The sequence below is a fragment of the Eleginops maclovinus genome, chromosome 3, assembly GCF_036324505.1.
Source record: "Eleginops maclovinus isolate JMC-PN-2008 ecotype Puerto Natales chromosome 3, JC_Emac_rtc_rv5, whole genome shotgun sequence".
NCBI classification, from domain to species: domain Eukaryota; kingdom Metazoa; phylum Chordata; class Actinopteri; order Perciformes; family Eleginopidae; genus Eleginops; species Eleginops maclovinus.
In genome coordinates, this window is record NC_086351.1 from 12,363,625 (window position 1) to 12,382,089 (window position 18,465).

General features: G+C 42.1%; 1 protein-coding gene across 1 annotated transcript in view; it reads left to right on the forward strand.

The window, feature by feature from the left end:
- The window catches only part of itga8 (integrin, alpha 8), a 37,782-nt gene extending 19,842 nt beyond the window's left edge, over positions 1-17,940 (forward strand). The window contains exons 14-30 of the mRNA XM_063879460.1: positions 424-469; positions 701-808; positions 4,249-4,304; positions 4,742-4,899; positions 5,044-5,175; positions 6,189-6,256; positions 6,769-6,916; positions 7,571-7,663; positions 10,424-10,503; positions 11,053-11,133; positions 12,011-12,116; positions 13,332-13,490; positions 15,122-15,238; positions 15,436-15,549; positions 15,979-16,080; positions 16,179-16,301; positions 16,416-17,940. Of these exons, the coding sequence (XP_063735530.1) occupies positions 424-469; positions 701-808; positions 4,249-4,304; positions 4,742-4,899; positions 5,044-5,175; positions 6,189-6,256; positions 6,769-6,916; positions 7,571-7,663; positions 10,424-10,503; positions 11,053-11,133; positions 12,011-12,116; positions 13,332-13,490; positions 15,122-15,238; positions 15,436-15,549; positions 15,979-16,080; positions 16,179-16,301; positions 16,416-16,505 (1,781 nt within the window). The 3' untranslated portion in view covers positions 16,506-17,940. The remainder of the gene's footprint in view (positions 1-423; positions 470-700; positions 809-4,248; positions 4,305-4,741; positions 4,900-5,043; positions 5,176-6,188; positions 6,257-6,768; positions 6,917-7,570; positions 7,664-10,423; positions 10,504-11,052; positions 11,134-12,010; positions 12,117-13,331; positions 13,491-15,121; positions 15,239-15,435; positions 15,550-15,978; positions 16,081-16,178; positions 16,302-16,415) is intronic.
- Positions 17,941-18,465: the final 525 nt, after the last annotated feature.

The following is an 18,465-nucleotide window of genomic DNA, read 5'->3' on the forward strand; positions in this document are numbered from 1 at the left end:
TAATGGCGCTGGAATGCAGCATGGGGTCCCTGTCTCGCAGCACACACACATATGAACACACACATGAACCCACAATCACTAACGCATGTTGTGTTTATGGATTTAGTCTGGACTGGGTCATGTGTAAAAGGAAAATAAAGAAACAGTATGGGGATATCAGAAAGTCAAGACACACCAGTGTGTGTGTGTGTGTGTGTGTGTGTGTGTGTGTGTGTGTGTGTGTGTGTGTGTGTGTGTGTGTGTGTGTGTGTGTGTGTGTGTGTGTGTGTGTGTGTGTGTGTGTGTGTGTGTGTGTGTGTGTGTGTGTGTGTGATAAATGTGAGAAGTCTGTGTTTGATGAAGAGTGCTGGAGACCTTGAAATCAGTCCCATCTGTGGCATTCTTTGAAGCCTTGCCTCGCTCTCTCTCTCCCTCTCTCTGCAGATCTGATCGTGGGGGCGTTTGGCGCAGGGGAGGTGTCAGTGTACAGGTAAGAATGTGTACAAGGCGATCTGTCTCGTCTTTAAATATGCTTGTTTCACACATTTGTGCTTCTCCTGAAAGTCTGGAAGATTTTGTAACAGTGTGTGTGTGTGTGTGTGTGTGTGTGTGTGTGTGTGTGTGTGTGTGTGTGTGTGTGTGTGTGTGTGTGTGTGTGTGTGTGTGTGTGTGTGTGTGTGTGTGTGTGTGTGTGTGTGTGTGTGTTTGTTTTGGGGAATAGGTCTCGAGCTGTGGTGTCTGTTGAAGCTGAAATGATCTTGACTCCCAGAATCCTGAACCCCGATGACCGACAGTGTCACCTGCCTGAAACCGATTTGTTGGTTACCTGGTAAGAAGAGCATACTTTGGAAGTCTCTAAAAAACATTGTAATCTAAATTACACAAAATATAAACTATAGTTAAGGAATCAAAAAAGAGTAATGTACTGCATGATACTATCCCTAACCCAACGGACAATTGCTGACTTTGGAAAGACAGAAAAAAGACTTTACAATAGATGTTCCTTTTATGTTTCCCATCACTCGTTACCAGAGTCCACAATATTGCTGTACAGTTTTTCAGCTGTGTGTAGACTGTCCTCCACTTCCTTAGGGAATTCAATCGTGGGGGGCTATTGTGTCCATCAACGCCACACTCAAAGTCAATATAGTATAGAATTTGAGTTGACTCAAATCTCTACAGTTAAAGGGTTCAACGTATTAAAGAAGACTGATGAGGCCCACTGCTGCTCTGATCCCCTGAGCTGTAACACAAATCGTATTGCTTATACTGTATCATGAAACGGTATGCAGTATAAAGTATACACCTTCACAAATCTCACTGACAGATGTGACAAATATTTCACCCCTGTGCTTTAGACGTCTGCCATAAGCCATGATCAGTTGACTGTGAGTATTATGCAAAAATGTAGAAGCGCACTCATATAACCTGGAAATGCTGATTTATGAGACCCTGCTATTAATTTAATACGGCATAATTCTGTTTTGATTACGTTATTGTTCCTGTGGGTAGCGAGTGGCTTTGAACAGTCTGGGGGTGAGTCTAGTTGGGGGGAACGGGCCTAAAGGCTCCCGCTGCCTCGCCACAGTCTATTGTTGGTTCAAACTTATTGGGGCTGAAACCGCTGTAGGACTCTTTGGAGGGGAGAAGTGTGCTCGGCTAGTTGCCATCATGGTGTCTGTGTGTGTGTCTGTATTGGTGTGTGAGTGCATAGCGGTCTGTGAGGGTTGGCAGCGAGTGAAACGGGAACAGGGTTTGTGCCCAGATTGACAGAAAGAACTAAACTGTAGAATATTGTCAAAACATAACTGAGCTTATTTAAATAAACCGCCATAAAAATTTGGTCTCAGCTATGGACTCAGATAGGACATGGGACACAGACAAACATGCTGAGTCAAACAGCAACAAGTAGAATTAAGGGATGTCTGAGGCTCTTGTGTTTCAGATTTTTTATTTGTTTCCATCGCCTGCGGTTAGAGCTGGAGAGACCACAGCAGGAGGTCAGGTCCAGTTCACACCGCTCATGAATTACCATTACATCTGAGTCACAGGGTCAAGCATCAGATTTTTGAAAGAAGTTACAATCTTTTTTAAACCCAGACGGTCAGTTAACAATTTATTTAAATAAAAAACTTCAAACCATCTGGAAAAAAACAATACACTGCACCTTTTATAAGTATATAACTTATGTTCACTAAGCCTTTGGTAAATATGTGTTTTGCACATCTTTTATACAGTAGTGTCATACAAACTCACTTTTGTGGCAACCAATATTTGTATATCCACAATGTATCGCACAATGACTCTAATTGTGTACTAAATTGCTTGCTTAGTGATGAACCAATCTCTGCAGTTCCCCTTTAAAATGAGTTTCAGCACATCGTTTTTTTGTCTTCTAGGTAGTCAAGTTACGGTTTTGTTTACCACTGATGCATATTGTTTTTGTCAGCAGGAGGCAACTGTTTTCAGCAGATAATCTCTCAGACCTGACTCTACGATAGTTACCTAGTACCTGCATACAGATGAAGTTAGAGACTAGCTGGTCAACATAGGGAAGTATTTCACAACTAACGAACAGGACGTTTTTCCAGAGTTATAGGAGACCAAATACTGAGCTGAAAGAGTGATTAGTAAACTTAAATTCATTGCCTGTAGAAAAAACCTGACCACGATAAATGCTGGAATTGCTCTGAATCTATGGTACAGAGCAACACTAGAGGCCTAAAAGGAAAAAAGGATCCTTTTAAAATTTGACTCGAATGTAATGGTGATACATGAGAGGCACAAACCGTGGCTAGAATGATTAAGGAGTGGTGGAAAAGGAGGGGCAACTACTTAATGACCAGTGTTAAATTGAACCTCCTTACTCATAAGTGGACCCGAGGAAGTTGGGGAAGGGATTTATATGTGCCTGTTTGCAGGCAGGGCCGGATAGCAGTGTGGAGGGTGGTGGAGCACAGATGCATTTTGGGGGGAAATTACATACAGTAATGACTAACCAAGCAACGGAGCTGTTGTCTGTAAAATGGGGGTCATTTCCGTGCTGCATACACTTAGGTTTGACACACACTGCTTATTAGAGTCACACTTCAGCACACCATCCAAAAAAACACACACATGCTTACATGCAACACCTATTAAATACACAAGAAACCACCTGGAGAAGTCAAAATGACTTAGGGGAGCAATTTTTTAAATAGAAACCTGTATTTTTATCGCACACATAAACTAACAGCTGCATCACATACACTGAGAACGCAGGAAAACTAGCTCATCATGATTGTGTCATCTCAGGGAGATAATTATTAACAAAGACACATGCATCCATAACGGCTTTTTGGATGTTGGGGTTTGTGGAGTTAACCCAAACAAACAATTTTCACATGGCGTCATTTTCCCTCGTACCTCATTATGCTTAGTCTTCAGAATCAGGAGCATTGCATCTGTAAGCTTCCTCAGATTAGTGCATATTAACAGTGCAGCGCTCCCTGTGTGGGAGTCTCTTTCCTGTTCTTGATTAAAGGGGTTGATAACACACACACACACACACACACACACACACACACACACACACACACACACACACACACACACACACACACACACACACACACACACACACACACACACACACACACACACACACACACAATCACGTTACACATATATTCATACACACAGAAATACAGGAAATGCAGAAATGTTTCCCAGTCTCCCATGTCTGTGTCAAATTAAGTGCCTCACAGGGACCTCAGCGTGGTATTTCACTGTCCCCTGGAGCACAGTCAGGAATAAATACATTTAGTGGCATAGATTGTTGTACAAATATGAAACTAATATGAAATGTGAAAGGTTTGCAATAATACCACATTAAATGTTCCAGGATAAAAGGTCCCAATAGGAATTTGACTTGTTGGCACGGCTGCATTTTGTTCAGTTCTTCAGTGTGGATTTGCGTCAAAAGACAGCAAGGGTGGCCCGGCCGTGGCGCAACTGGCTGGGGCACCTGCACCACTGTCGTACGCTGGCGACCCGGGTTTGATTCCCGACCCGTGGTTCTTTCCGGATCCCACCCCGACTCTCTCTTCCACTTTCCTGTCACTCTCCACTGTCCTATCCGATTAAAGGCAACCCCCCCCCCCCCCAAAAAAAAAGACAGCAAGAGTGTGTGTATAATTGGTTGTTCATGTGCTATTTGCAAACAGTAATCACAATCCTCTCCCTCTCTTTTGTCTGTCTTTTTATTTCCATAATATTATTTTCCTGCAGTCTGAAGGTGGCCGTGTGTGCAGCAGTGAGCGGAGTGGGGATCCCCAGCTCTGTAGGTAAGCAGCTGTGCACAGTGTGGGCGAATGAGAAAGGGAGGGAAAAGAGAAGAACACAGAGGGAGGGACAGCAGTCAGAGCTACCTTCAATGTATACCTCACAAGAGTTTCCCGCTGTGTAACTGCAGGTCTGCCGTGCCGATCATAGTGGAGAACAAAGGCAGGAGGGAGGTTGGAAACAAGGATAGGGTAGATAGACACAGAAAGTGGAGGTGTAAAGTACTGTTTCCACTGTCTAATGATGCCCTGTAGAGTAGAACCCCTTCATGGTGCCTTACTTCATAACTAATGGGATGTCATGTACACTTAAAGTGCCTGAGTGTGTGGATCCAACAGGAATTTCTGGATCGCCTTATTTCCTCTCACTGTCACTACACTGATGCTTTTCCCTCACCTATCAATCCATCTTCACCACGCTATCATTACTTTCTGTCCAGACCTGAGAGCAGAACTGCAGCTGGACTGGTTGAAAGGCAACAGAGGCGGAGTCAAGAGAGTTTTGTTCCTGGACACGCAGCAGCCTCAGCGCACAGGGCTCCTGAAATTGGGACACAGTCGTCCACGTTCATGCCTGAGCTACACCATCTACCTGAGAGTGAGCAAATCACACACTCCACAAACATATTTAATACCTTTAACGTAATTCTGTCTATTTACGTTTTTCACCTGTTCAGTTTACTTTCACAACTAAACAACGTTAACTTACTTCATATTTCGTCTCTTTCTCCTGCTTACTTAGGAGGAGGAGGATTTCAGGGACAAATTGACTCCAATTTCACTGGCTCTGAACTACAGCTTGGCTCCACCATCTCATGGCCAAAACCTCCCACCTGTCCTCAACCATTACAGCAGCACCTTCCTTCAAGAGCATGTGAGTGAATATATATACAGTATAAGCATCATATCTTACATACAGTATACAGTATATGGTATAGTATTGTCCAGATTTTGCATATTGGGATTTGGCTATTTTGGTTCCTTCCATTCCATGTTTGACCATCATGGAAAAGGATCCCTCCTCTGTTGCTCTTTCTTCTTTTTCCCCCAGTTAAAAAGTTTCCTTTTATTGGAGTTTTTCCATATCCCAAATTGGGTTTCTAAGAATGGAGGGTGTCATATGCTGGATAGATTGTAAAGCCCCTTGAGCCAAGTCTGTGATTTATGATATTGGGCTAAATAAATAAGACTGAATTGACTTGAAGCCAGACACTAAGCACAAACTGCCAAATTAAGGATTCAAATTCAACTTGATGTTATATTTAAGTGACTCTGTCTTTAAAATGCGTGTCTCAGGCACACACACAACATCATCTGTTTTACCTGTTAGTTTCCAGCTCAACCTTGCCTGTTCACAGGAAAGATCAGATGGTCAAGCCTGTAAACATAGACATTCTTTCCAAGTGAAAGTGCAATCTTTCACAAATGTAACTATAAATAAATCAAGACCTCCCTGCACAGCAATATATGTTAGGCAGGTGCAGGTCAGTCAATAAAAAATCAAGAAGGCCCAGTTTTGGAGCAACTAAAAACGATGTAATTATCAAAGTAGCCAGTCAGTTGAAGAATATGAGAAAAACATTGTTTTATCTTCCATGTAAGTGTAACGTTAAATACTAAGAACAGTGGAGGAATAATAGAGAAATAAGGAGAATGTTTTTATTACAAGATCTTAAAATAACCAAACCCAACCCCTGCGCTAAGTTGGGTGTAAACTCAACCCAAAACTTTTTTCTGTCCAAGACCCTTTGTGCATGTTGTGAGTCTGTATGTTTACAGCACCTGCATCCTCATGTTTTTTTCTATTTTGGGCTTCATGATGATGTCCAGTCTACCTTAACAATTTCCTCATGACAATCCCCTTCTCTGTGCCCCTCTTCCTCTCAGGCTTACATTCTCCTGGACTGCGGTGACGACAATATTTGTGTCCCCGACCTCCAACTCTCTGCCAGCATGTAAGACCGACACGAGCACCTCTGACCTCAACCTGTAAACACTCAACCCTTCACACACAAAACTAAAACGAAGAAAGTATGTCTGTTATCCCTCACACAATGAGCAAAGTTTACACTCAAGTTGCTCACATTATAGTTCCATTTACCATATGGCGTGTGTATGTATGTGTGTGAGGGTGTTTGTGTGCATACGTGAATTAGCCTACTCGCTCTATAGTGTTTCCAGCTGTACGATATCTCCATGGCAGCGTTATACAAACATCCTGTCACCCTCAACTGACACACACACGTGTTTGTCGGGGTCAGGGGTATTGCATTCCAAGCAGCATGAACCAATAAGGTCCAGTCCTAAAATATTATAGACGTCATTTGAAATAAAAACACAGGACAAGAGTTGTAGATTATTTTATGTATCTGCACCAAAGTGCTTTATTATTTCTATGTCTTTTACATGACTAAAAATATTCCTTTTCTGTATTTTTCTTTCCTTTTTCTATAAAACACACTCACAGGGACCGCTCTGAGCTGGTGATTGGAGACGACAATCTGGTCATGTTGACCATCACTGCAGTGAACCAAGGAGAGGGAGCCTATGAGACAGAGCTCCACACGCTGATACCACCAGAGGCCGACTATATTGGAGTGGAGCGTAGAGTGGAGGTAAATAAATAAACACCCCAACAAACACATTTGTGTTCTGTCTTTTTTTTTATGTGGAGAGCCAATAGAGTGGAAACTTAAATAGACATAAAGTAAAGAGGAAGCTGTCTCATCATGATTGATTGCCAAGTGGTCCTTTTAAAGGTTTGCTATTTGAGACTGCAGTTACAGTATGACATCACATCCTGTTGTGTCTCTGTGGCGTGTGTTTGTTTGGAGCGATTAAGGCAAGGCTATCAGCAGGCTATGCTTTACTGGCCACATCCCGAAAGCCCCTATTCTGATTTACAAGCTGCATTAGTGACCACGGAAATGGATAGGGTCAACTGCTCTGTGCGTGTGTGTGTATATATCTGTGTGTGTTTTTGCCTGTGTGTGTGCGCTAATGAGTGTGTAATGGGGCTGTTTGATTGATGAGGTTGTTAGTGTCAGAGCATTCATCACTCTTCCTCTCATGCCTTCCCCCTCCCATCACTCCTTCTCTTTTCCACTCCCTTGCTCCTTTCCCCCTTTGATGATGTTATACGTCCTTCTATTGTTCTTTTATTTCCCCTCTCAACTCTACAATGCTCCCCTGTTTGTTGCTTTCAATCACTTTTGCCTCATCATGTCAGAAACCTTACTTGTTTTTCTCTCTCCTCTTCTCTTGTCTAGTCCCTGTCTCAGCTGAACTGCGAGTACAAGATGGTCAATGAGTCGAGAATGGTGGTGTGTGACCTCGGGAACCCAATGGTGGCTGGGACAGAGGTGAGTTTTTACACACAAAAGCTCAAACACACACACCTTTGCAATAAAACATCCCTTGCCCTGTTGAGAAGCTGCCAATGTTATTCCCCAGGTTTAATTCACACTGATTGATGGTTTGCAATGATTACTGATCATCAGCTTGACCCTCATTCCTCACACTTTGACTCTCTATGCTTCCAACTCGTGCATGTGTGTGTGTGTGTGTGTGTGTGTGTGTGTGTGTGTGTCGGTGTGTGGGTGTGTGTGTGGGTGTGTATTAGCGTGTGTGCGTAATGTAATAATAATCCATTTAGCTCTTGGGTGGATGACACGTGCAGGAAGTCAAGGCTTTGTTAAATAAAGCGTGGGCCTTTCCTACATGAAATCCTACCACACCGCATGTCACATGTGCTTTAGTGTGTGTAAGTGATAAACTGTGCGTATTACTGTGAATGTAGGGTGTTTCTAAAGGTCAAGGTCGACACAAAGGTGCATTTTCATCTCTTAAGGTGACGCAAGGTGTACTGATAAATCTATGATGTGGACATGTTTCACATTTGGGGTGGAGGCAAAAACAAGGCAATTTGAAGGGGACAACAAGGCATGTGTATACGAGTATTTGCGGGTCTATTCAGGTGCGCGTGTGCGTGTGTGTGTGTGTGTGTGTGTGTGTGTGTGTGTGTGTGTGTGTGTGTGTGTGTGTGTGTGTGTGTGTGTGTGTGTGTGTGTGTGTGTGTGTGTGTGTGTGTGTGTGTTCCCTAGCCATCCAGATGTTTCCCATATTTAACTCTCCCCTTGCCCCATTGGACGTTCAGGAATCCGTGAGGTTATGCAGAACATACTTCCATATACCTCATACAGAGTAAAGCCACATTGTATAACAAAATAGTCGCTGGAGTTCACTCCTTGTGCCACATGACACAGCTGTAGTGCATCACTGAACAGAGTGAGAGGTACAAGCCTGAAGGAAAGTTGGTTTTGGCTTCAGTAAGCACATCTGCCTGCCTGCATCTCTAATGCTTTTTCTTTTTGTCCTGATTTTAGCTCAATGAGCTTTGATGAATTGGGCGGAATTTTATTTATTTTTGCTGAAGCTTTGGTAGCATTCCATGATTGATTACAAAAAGGTCTGGGCAAAGATTCATGTAATCATATAAAAAGAGAATTACGATATATTTACGCTTTTGCTTTATGAGGGGCACAGTTATACTCACATCAAATGTAAATGCTCAGCTATTGGAAATCGGCATTTATCAAAAGAGTTATGCCTTCATAGCCTATAAATATTCATATAACAGACACATTTCAATCCCTGATGCAGCTTTGTCAATTAAAAATGACACATTTTATTACGTTTCCACAGAGTTGAACCACAGGTTTGGTGAGTAGGTATTACGTTTTTTCACTACAACATGTGAAGTCTGACTTTGCTCTCATATAATGTATGAGACATTTGTCATTATGATATTCATTTAAGTCATATCCAAAAACCTATATTGTATTCTCCTCCATAACATGTTTGGAGTGTCTAACAGACCTCTGTTGCTATGTTTTTTGAAGCTTTTTAAGCATGGCAACTGAGCCGTGACTGTTAAATTGTTTTTCGTTCCAATGGATGCCAATGGTGACAAGTCAGTCTGGCTGACATAAATTATTTTAATGCCTTAAGAAACTTCTCAAACTACTGCCCAACATAAACCACTTCTCCCAGCATTGTTTTAAATCATCTTCTTTTTGCCAAAATGTGGCTTAATGCATTGCTTGGCAAAAGCTTTGTAGCATCAAGAATGGCAGTAACCACAGAAGCAGTGTATTCAGCCATATTGTGGGAAATCATAATTATTTGAAAAATAAATAAAGCGTAATATCTGACAACATTGCACGAGTGCTTTGAGAACATTTTCTGTGGACATTTTGATGATTTTTCTCCCCCATACAAATGTACAATCTGTTGTAAGCAGCATGAATGAAGCTGAGTACAGCTGATGGGCTCCCTTTAAACCTTTAACATGCACCTTTAATGCTGGGATGTGACGTTCAAAAGATTTTAAGAGACACAGATGACCTCTTCAGACTTTTGTTGTGTCTCTTTCCGGAGTATCACAGCAGATAGTGACGTCTCCTCTCTGAATGAGTTATACTCATTTGGTGTCTGTCCCTTTAGATCTTTCCTGCCTGACTTTGTAGTTTTTCACCACAACCCCCCCTCCGGCCTGTCTCGTGAAGTATTAGCGCGAGTCTGCATGCTGTCATTTCCCTCTATGGACCATGTGTTTGACCTGTTGTTCAGTAGAGCTCTGGCACACATGAGCACATGCACGTCCGTCCACACAGTCACACAGCGACAAGCGTGTGTACACACACACACACACACACACACACACACACTCTCTGTTGCCGAACGATTGATAATGAAATAAATCCTCCGCGTGTTTTGAGTTAGCCCAGAGGAGAGAGGATTTAAATTGTGGAGAGACAAGAAACTAAAGTGTAGTTTTTGAGTGTGTAGTCTGCATTGTCTTTGATTTAAAACGATTCTGTTAACACAGACAGGATCGTCTGCCTTCGTAACAGAGGGGGATGTAGTGATCATGGATTTGTCTGTCTCTTCCTGGTCATTTTAAACATGATGTGGTCTTGGATGTACAGATGCATCTTATTCCTGTCTGTTTTTTCTCTCTGTCGTTTCTCTTTAACTGTCGTCCTCTTCCTCCCGTCACATGTGTTTAAAACGCTCTCTCTCTTCTTCTTTTTTTGCGTTTTCTCCACCCTCTTGCCCAGCTGTCTGTTGGTTTGAGGTTTTCTGTCCAAAGGCTTGATGATGCCGGACCCAAGATCAGCTTCAAGCTACAGATCCAAAGGTGACACACCCACCAACTCTCACGCATACCCCCCAGCCTCACACACACAAACCCACACACACACACACACACACACACACACACACACACACACACACACACACACACACACACACACACACACACACACACACACACATACAAAGAGCTGTTTGTCTTTCTTCTGAGCCATGTAAATAAGTTCTGTGTCTGTCGTGATCCTGTCGCTGTGGTTTGATGAAACTAACCGCAGCGACAGAAGAAGACAGGGCCCAGAGGAACTCCAGGGAGGAGCCAAGCCCTACAAAACATATTCACTGTTTGTTTCACTGAATTGATTTTGATACATCACCAGACACGGACAGTTAAATGTTGGCCGAACCCGCTGCCAGGGAAATTCTCATTTGAGTCAGCCTAACATAAAAATACAGCTTTATTATGAGCTTTTGCTAGCACAACTGGCTGTGACATTTTTGCAAATGCATGCAGAATGAAGAGCATAGTCGTTGAGATGTGTGTTTTATTTAATCCTTTAGATGTACTCTAAACTCATTTTAAATCTCTCCACAGTTCCAACAAAGACAACTCTAACAGCAACCCAGTAATTTTAAATCTGTCCATTGCTGCCAGGGCTCAACTTGATTTACGCGGGTGAGTCAAGCGTCTTTGCATGGGTGAGCGTGTCGTCTTCTCGGAAACACAGTGACAACTTCTTTGTTCCTGCATCTGTTTCATCAAAGATACACTTGATCTGGTTTGGGTCTGGACTTTTTGGTGTTTGCAGGATATTACTCTCCTATCGTAGTGTTTAAATTTGTGGGCCATGTTTATATGCAGATGGAGAACAGCATGAAAAAAAACATCAACAAGATCAATTTGACCTAATCATGTGCACATGGGTTACTTTTGAGCCTTTGACATGTTCATGGATGCACATATGCCCACTGACACACACATGCATACACTTCAAAGCATGGAGCCCTGCATGGTTTTGTTTGGGTGTGGTCAGCTGTACATACAAACAGAGGAGGATGGGATGAGAGAGACGAGTACATACGGGTTCCTGTGTTTTTACTGTTAAAGAGTCCTACCTAACATGGGTCCATCTAGCATTTAGAATTATGCATTTGGTGATTGCGTCCATTAAAGTGTGTGATTCTCATTAGCTGCCAAGTTAGCTTACAAATATTCTGCTACCATATACTGCAGAGACGTAAACAATTTTGCCAACTTCAGTCACACGCCGAGCAGAATGAGCTGTGCACCCGGTGCATTTACAAACTAGGTGATAGTAATGGTATTGTACTGTCATGCAATACCTTAGAAAATCATAATAAAAGTATAGTATCATATCAACTAAGTGTATATTTTCCAGACATGAAATACCAGACCCTCCAGTATGACAACTTAGATGTTGTTCTTCTAGAAATGCTCAGAAATGTATCTTTCTGTCATACTCACTGCCCCATACTTAACCTATCAATGTGTGTATGCATCAGTGTCACTGAGTTGTTTTTCCTCTCCTCAGGGTATCTCATCCCTCGCAGGTGGTGCTGCCATTCCCACGCTGGGAGCCCAAAGACAAGCCTGTCAAAGAGGAAGATGTGGGACCGCAAGTAACACACATCTATGAGGTAAATGCACTCCGTACATCCACACACAGCTGAGTCTCATGTGAAGAGGAAGATGGAGGTGCTCTCAGAGAGGAAGAAGTCGAAGCTGGGTTGCTTTGTATTAGCCACAAAGCAGGTCACATTTGTGGACTGTTCAGATGAAAAGAGCAGACAAATAGGTGTGTACAGTTGTAAATTAGGCTACAGCAAGAGGGGGGCTCTGTAAGAGGAAGTAAACAGCAACACACACACTCTCAGTAAAACCAGTAGCTCCATAAAGAATTAGGCTCTGGCTGATCAAAGGTCTCCAGCTCAGGAGTAATTACTGCTGTGAAGGCGGGAAAAACAGAGAAGGGGGGTAACGGAAAGGCCATGACGAGCAAAAAGAAAGGGACGAAAGGGAAAATAATTATTCTTAACAGTGGACAAAGTTTAATGAGTATTCATCACTGAAAGGAAAAACAAGGTCAACAAAGGTGCAGACATTTAAATAGAAGGAGGGCAGATACCAGACAGGCTGGCAACAGATTACAATAGGGGTGTGTGTGTGTGTGTGTGTGTGTGTGTGTGTGTGTGTGTGTGTGTGTGTGTGTGTGTGTGTGTGTGTGTGTGTGTGTGTGTGTGTGTGTGTGTGTGTGTGTGTGTGTGTGTGGCAGTACATCTAATTTCTTTTTGTTTTAAAGGGACGACTGTTTCATTGAACCCGACTGAGCCGTGTCTGGCCTGTCTTGCAGCTGATAATGATTTTCATTTGTGGTACTTTTCCCAGTTGGCAGCTGCTTCTACTTAGAGAGGACATGGCTTTTTTTTTTTTTTGCTCTTGCAGAATTCCTGCCCTGCAGCCCCAGGATCATGTCCTGTTTGGATGACTTGCTTCAGTGTGTGTGTGTGTCTGAGAAAGAAAGCAAGAGAAGAGAGAGAATATACGTCATGGGATAGAACATGAGGAGTTGTTGAATTGATGGTTCATTTAAGCTCATAATTCATTTATCCTGATTGTGGTGAGGATTGATCAGTCAGGTGATGCTGTAGGTTTTTTCTTGTCTACAATTTCAATCCCCAGTGACTCAAGCCGGCAAAGGTATTATCTTCACTAAAACACAGGTGGCCTGTGTCATCATCCCAAAGTTATGATAACCTAATTATAGCCTAGGCCACTTGAGACCTACTAATAAGACATAAGAAAGCACGATGCTGACATCTCTGTGTGTTTTTCTGTTCCTTCTCTGTCTCCAGCTCCATAACTCTGGTCCCAGCAGTATTCAGGACGCGGAGCTTCAGGTCGGCTGGCCTTCCCGTTTCCGGGACGAGAACCTGCTGTATGCCATGGAGATTAAAACTGACGGACCAATTAGCTGCCGGACGAACACCAGCCTCAACCCACTTGGCCTTCAGGTGACATGGCATTGCATAAACATAGACAAGCTTGTGCATGCATACACAAATTAAAAATGTTTTCAATACCCAAGTTTATAATTAAGCACATTTTGCCTTCAGTGGAAATAAATATGCTTTGTGGAATTTCTAACCACTTCCTCTCAGACCACTGCAAATATGAACTTTTATTTAATATATTTGCTTGCGGCTTATTCATCCATTTCTTTCCCCATCATTTAAACTGGTTTATTTAAAACATAATTGTACGCACTGTTCTGACTGCTTTCAATGTTCTCTGCCAGTTGGCTCTAAGTGATTGGGGATGGAGCATTATGCTTATTAGCAGAAATGAGAGCTGGAGTAGTTTCCAATGTGTATGATATCATCTGTAGAGTAATTCTAAAAGAAAACACACAGTGATTTCAAAAAGGGCACACTTATGTTAGAAACTGAAATGCTGCTAGCTGTAATCACATATGAAAACAAGTCACAGCACGTGTTTAAGGGTGAGATTATTTTCTTTCTTTTCTTCCTGATTCGGTCATTTTCATCTGCCCAACATTTCACCGTGTCCCTGTCATTCCCTCCATGTAGACTAGACTGATTGACACAGTCAGCAGACCGTTCTGTCACCAGGCAGTGAGGAGTACTTGCATGGCCTCAGACAAACACGTTTAAATATGTTAATTGGGGCTCTGGTAACAGATATTAGTTATTTTGCAACATTTAATCGAAATGAAAATCAATAACTCAGAAATATATATGTCAAAGGAAAAATAACTAAACAGTTTGAGGCTGAACAGTGGAAGCCACTATTGCAGAAACCCATGATCCCTCAGCAGCTTCCCTCCAGCCCGCACTGACATTTCCATTGATAAAAAGCCTAGGAAACTCAACTGGCCTGTGGTTAATTAAGACAGTATTCCCTGTGCAAGAGGTTATAAAGGTAAGCTAAGGTGACTTTTAGTAAAACTATATTTAACAGTAATACACTTGTAACATTGGCCGGAGGGGCTGGAGTTTCAGGAAGAGAAGGAGACAGTTATCGTGGCTATGTTGTGCATCGAAAATCAGTTAAGAGGAGTAAACAAGACATGTTGTCCACATTTTGTTCGATGTTTTAAATATCCTCTCACAGTTCCCTGTTTGCAGCCAAACTTTCAATGGAGTTCATTGAAAGTTTCAACATAAAAATCTCTAGCTATCATCAATCGTTCATCTCATATGTGTGATATCAGATCATCCAGTGTTGTTGGTTGCTGGCACCTTAACTGCAATCAGAACATTACATCTCTTAAAATCACCAAATGTCACACATGTTTCCACAGCTGGTGATTTTGAGTAATTTTATCACATCCTTAAAATCATACTTTATAAGCATTCTTTGTCCTCCGGTCCACCATCTCCTTCTCATTGGCTGTCTAGGCTGCATCAGAGCCCATGTGCAACACAGACAATACTTAACCGCAAAATGTAATAATCATTAGGTTTTAAAAAATAACTGTCCTCATAAAGCCCAAAGGCATGCTTTGGCTTTAAGATAAAATAGAGAACTGTTGGTATGAGAAAAACATAACCTTTATTGTTTTTTGTTTAATGCGTCATTGTCTATTGTGTTGTTTTTTTTACATTTTCCTTTTCTGTCTCAGATTACCTCTCTCCAGGACACACCTGAGCTGTTAGGTTTCTTGAGGAACACCAGCGCTCCCCCTCACCGTCACAAACGAGCCGTCACTGCGGCTGAGAGTTACAGCGGTAAAACCTTGGTGAGCCTCTTCTTCATGTGCAATTTCTCAAGAAACAAAAACAATGTAATTGAAAAACTGATTGTATATTATGTGATGAAAAAGATCAGAGCAGTGTTTCTAATATTCCCCTCACGTAAGTTAATGTGAAGGACAAAAATGATAAACATCCCTGATTATAATGTCCACTCTCTCTGCTCTTTGTTACCTCTCTACAGAACTGCACAAACATCTCCTGTCTGAAGATCATATGTGTTGTTGGCCGGTTGGATCGTGGGCAGAGCGCCGTGGTCAAGGTCCGCTCGAGACTCTGGGCTTATACTTTCCTGCAGGTCAGTGTCATCTAGAATTTCTTTGTTGATTATTTGTTTGATGCATTTCATTTAAAACAGTGGTTTTGAAGGCAATTCACTATAATGTCCATTTAGTGGCAGTTCTGTAGATTTTGATAACAGGAGGGGCATCTGTGACTCCCTTGGTAGTGTGAAAGCAACTGTAAGATAGTTAGACGGGAGCTTGTACATGCAAGTCCATTTACCATTTATGACCTTTTTCTTCTATATAAGCAGAATGAGTTCACCCAGTTGTCATTGCTGTCCAAATAATAATTGATATAGTTCTTTAAGGGCTTTCCCTCAACGTTGGCTTGAAAGCTAAGTTTCACAGTTTAAATAAACTCCCCAAAATGTCTTACTAGCCAAAACAATGTGTGATTGCTGAAATTGCATATTTAAAATAATAATGTTGTATATGTCTTACAGCGGCGTAACGACCCCTACATCCTCAACGCTACTGTGTCCTTTGTAGTGACAGCCATGCCCTACCGCATCCAACCCTCCAACCTGCCTCAACACACCACCTCAGTAAGATGCAGGCAGTAACAGAAGTGTGTGAGTGTTTGAAAAAAAAGGAAATGTACCAGCACCTAGAAATACTAACTGAATCTCTCCATGTCCAACAGATGGGGACCCTGGTGCTGTGGGGGACTCCTGATGTCTCTTTTGCTGTTCCCCTCTGGGTCATCATCCTGGCCATACTGCTGGGGCTGCTGGTGCTTGCCATGCTAACGTTAGCAATGTGGAAGGTAAACACACACACACACACACACACACACACACACACACACACATTATCCAGCATTCCTTGTAATAGTTTGATTATCCAATATGACACTAATGGGTTAATGTGATTCCCTCAGTGTGGTTTCTTTGACCGGGCGCGGCCCCCGGCTGACGATGATGTCTCCGACCAGGAGCAGCTGACGTCTGATCAAACAGGGGACGCATAAGAAGACGCGTGACAGCCTTCTATTAAAAGACTGTGGTTTGGGAGGGATGTGCACCTTCTGAGTAATTTAAATCAGATCTGAGATCTGTATTAGTCGGACCTTAATTTCATTCGTTGGAGGTCCTCTTCCTCTATGGTAATGAAACTGACAGTCTGAAGAGCTCAGCGCCACACAGGCTGGGACCAGAGAACGAAGTTCAAACCAGACCGAGCGGGACCAAAACACACTCAACAGGCCCAATCACACACACATGTCCATTATTTATCTATTGTGATGAAGCACCAGAACTGGCGTCAGGATGGACTTGTTGTGAAGACAATGCTTTAAATGTTTCTGAACATTTCTGTGTGTGTGTGTGTGTGTGTGTGTGTGTGTGTGTGTGTGTGTGTGTGTGTGTGTGTGTGTGTGTGTGTGTGTGTGTGTGTGTGTGTGTGTGTGTGTGTGTGTGTGTGTGTGTGTGTGTGTGTGAGTGCGTGCGTGCGTGCGTGCGTGCGTGCGTGCGTGGGCGCGCGTGAAGCAAGTAGACATAAGATTTATGCACAAGTGCTGTTGTGAGTGAGAGAATGTATGTGTCTATGTATGTGTGTATGTAGGAACTGTACATATGTGTGTGTGTGTGTGTGTGTGTGTGTGTGTGTGTGTGTGTGTGTGTGTGTGTGTGTGTGTGTGTGTGTCCTTTAGTTGCGTCTCATGTCAACCTTTCATTCAGATATGTAATTATTTCCAACCTTGATTTTATTTGTCTGGGCTGTATAAAGATTTTAACACACAAACACTCACACACATGCTGATGCAGCCACACGCATAAACACAAAGGCACAGAGTTAATGTCTATATTTATGAATGTATGTGCAATATTTGGACGTTGCGTGATAATGAAGCTTGTTTACACTGGCATTATTTTATAGAGCTTAATGTTTCCATTGTCTATGTAATAGTTGGTATATTAGAAATAAGTGATGCTGAACAACAAAAGCAATTGTTTGGATTGATTAACTGTAAAGCCTCCCCTTGGACATTTTGAAGAGCAAGCAGATGAACTTATTATTGTGTTGTCTGATACAATGACTTTAAAATGTTATCCTAACAACAGACGAGATGTCCACAGCTGTAGCCATGCTGTGCTCCTCCAGTTTTGTGTGTTTATTTGGGTTGTTTTTCCATGGTGTCAGTTGATAGGAAATACAAATTGTTGAAAAGATAACCAGTCCATATCAAAAACCCATGTAGTAGACCGTCACACTTACTGTCAGGCATTTTAAAAGTGTGATTCATGTTGTCATTTGCTTATTTGATATTATCCTATTGTGCACAGAAAGGCAGGACACAGCTGTCAGGGCATCAACAGCACGCTGAATATTAAATGTGTCATGATTGAGTTGTATGGTTTTTTTGTGTGAAGTTTGATCAGAATAAAGTGATGTTTGATTACTTATTCCCATCCGTTGCTGCATTTCAGATAACTGGACCATACATTGTCTTTTCTAAAAATAACAGGGAAATCATCAATGCATGTTGTTGCAAAAACATTACAAAAATATAAAATCATAAAAAATTGAAAAACGTTTTTCATATTTGATTCTATTTCCACCATATACATACAAATAATTTGGATTTGAGGCTGATGTCTCCTCCTCAAAAGGAAGGACTCGTGCTCCCCCTGGTGGTGCAGTGTGGGAGTAAACCTGCATCAGTGTTTATCTTGAGGAGCAGCACATTGACTTATGAAGGAGATGTTTGAGGAAGGACAGGGACCTCTTGTGGTGATCCACGTAATGCAAGTATATATTTAAAATAGAGGCAAGTCTGTTCAATGCTCCAGTGTATTCCTGCTTCAAGATGTTCTGGAGTCTGGACAACCTCTTGTTTTAAAATATAGCATACATCTGTAATGCATGATGGGATAATGGTTTTGTGAATGACATTGTTTTCTAGTGGTGTTTTTATTTCTGAGACTCTA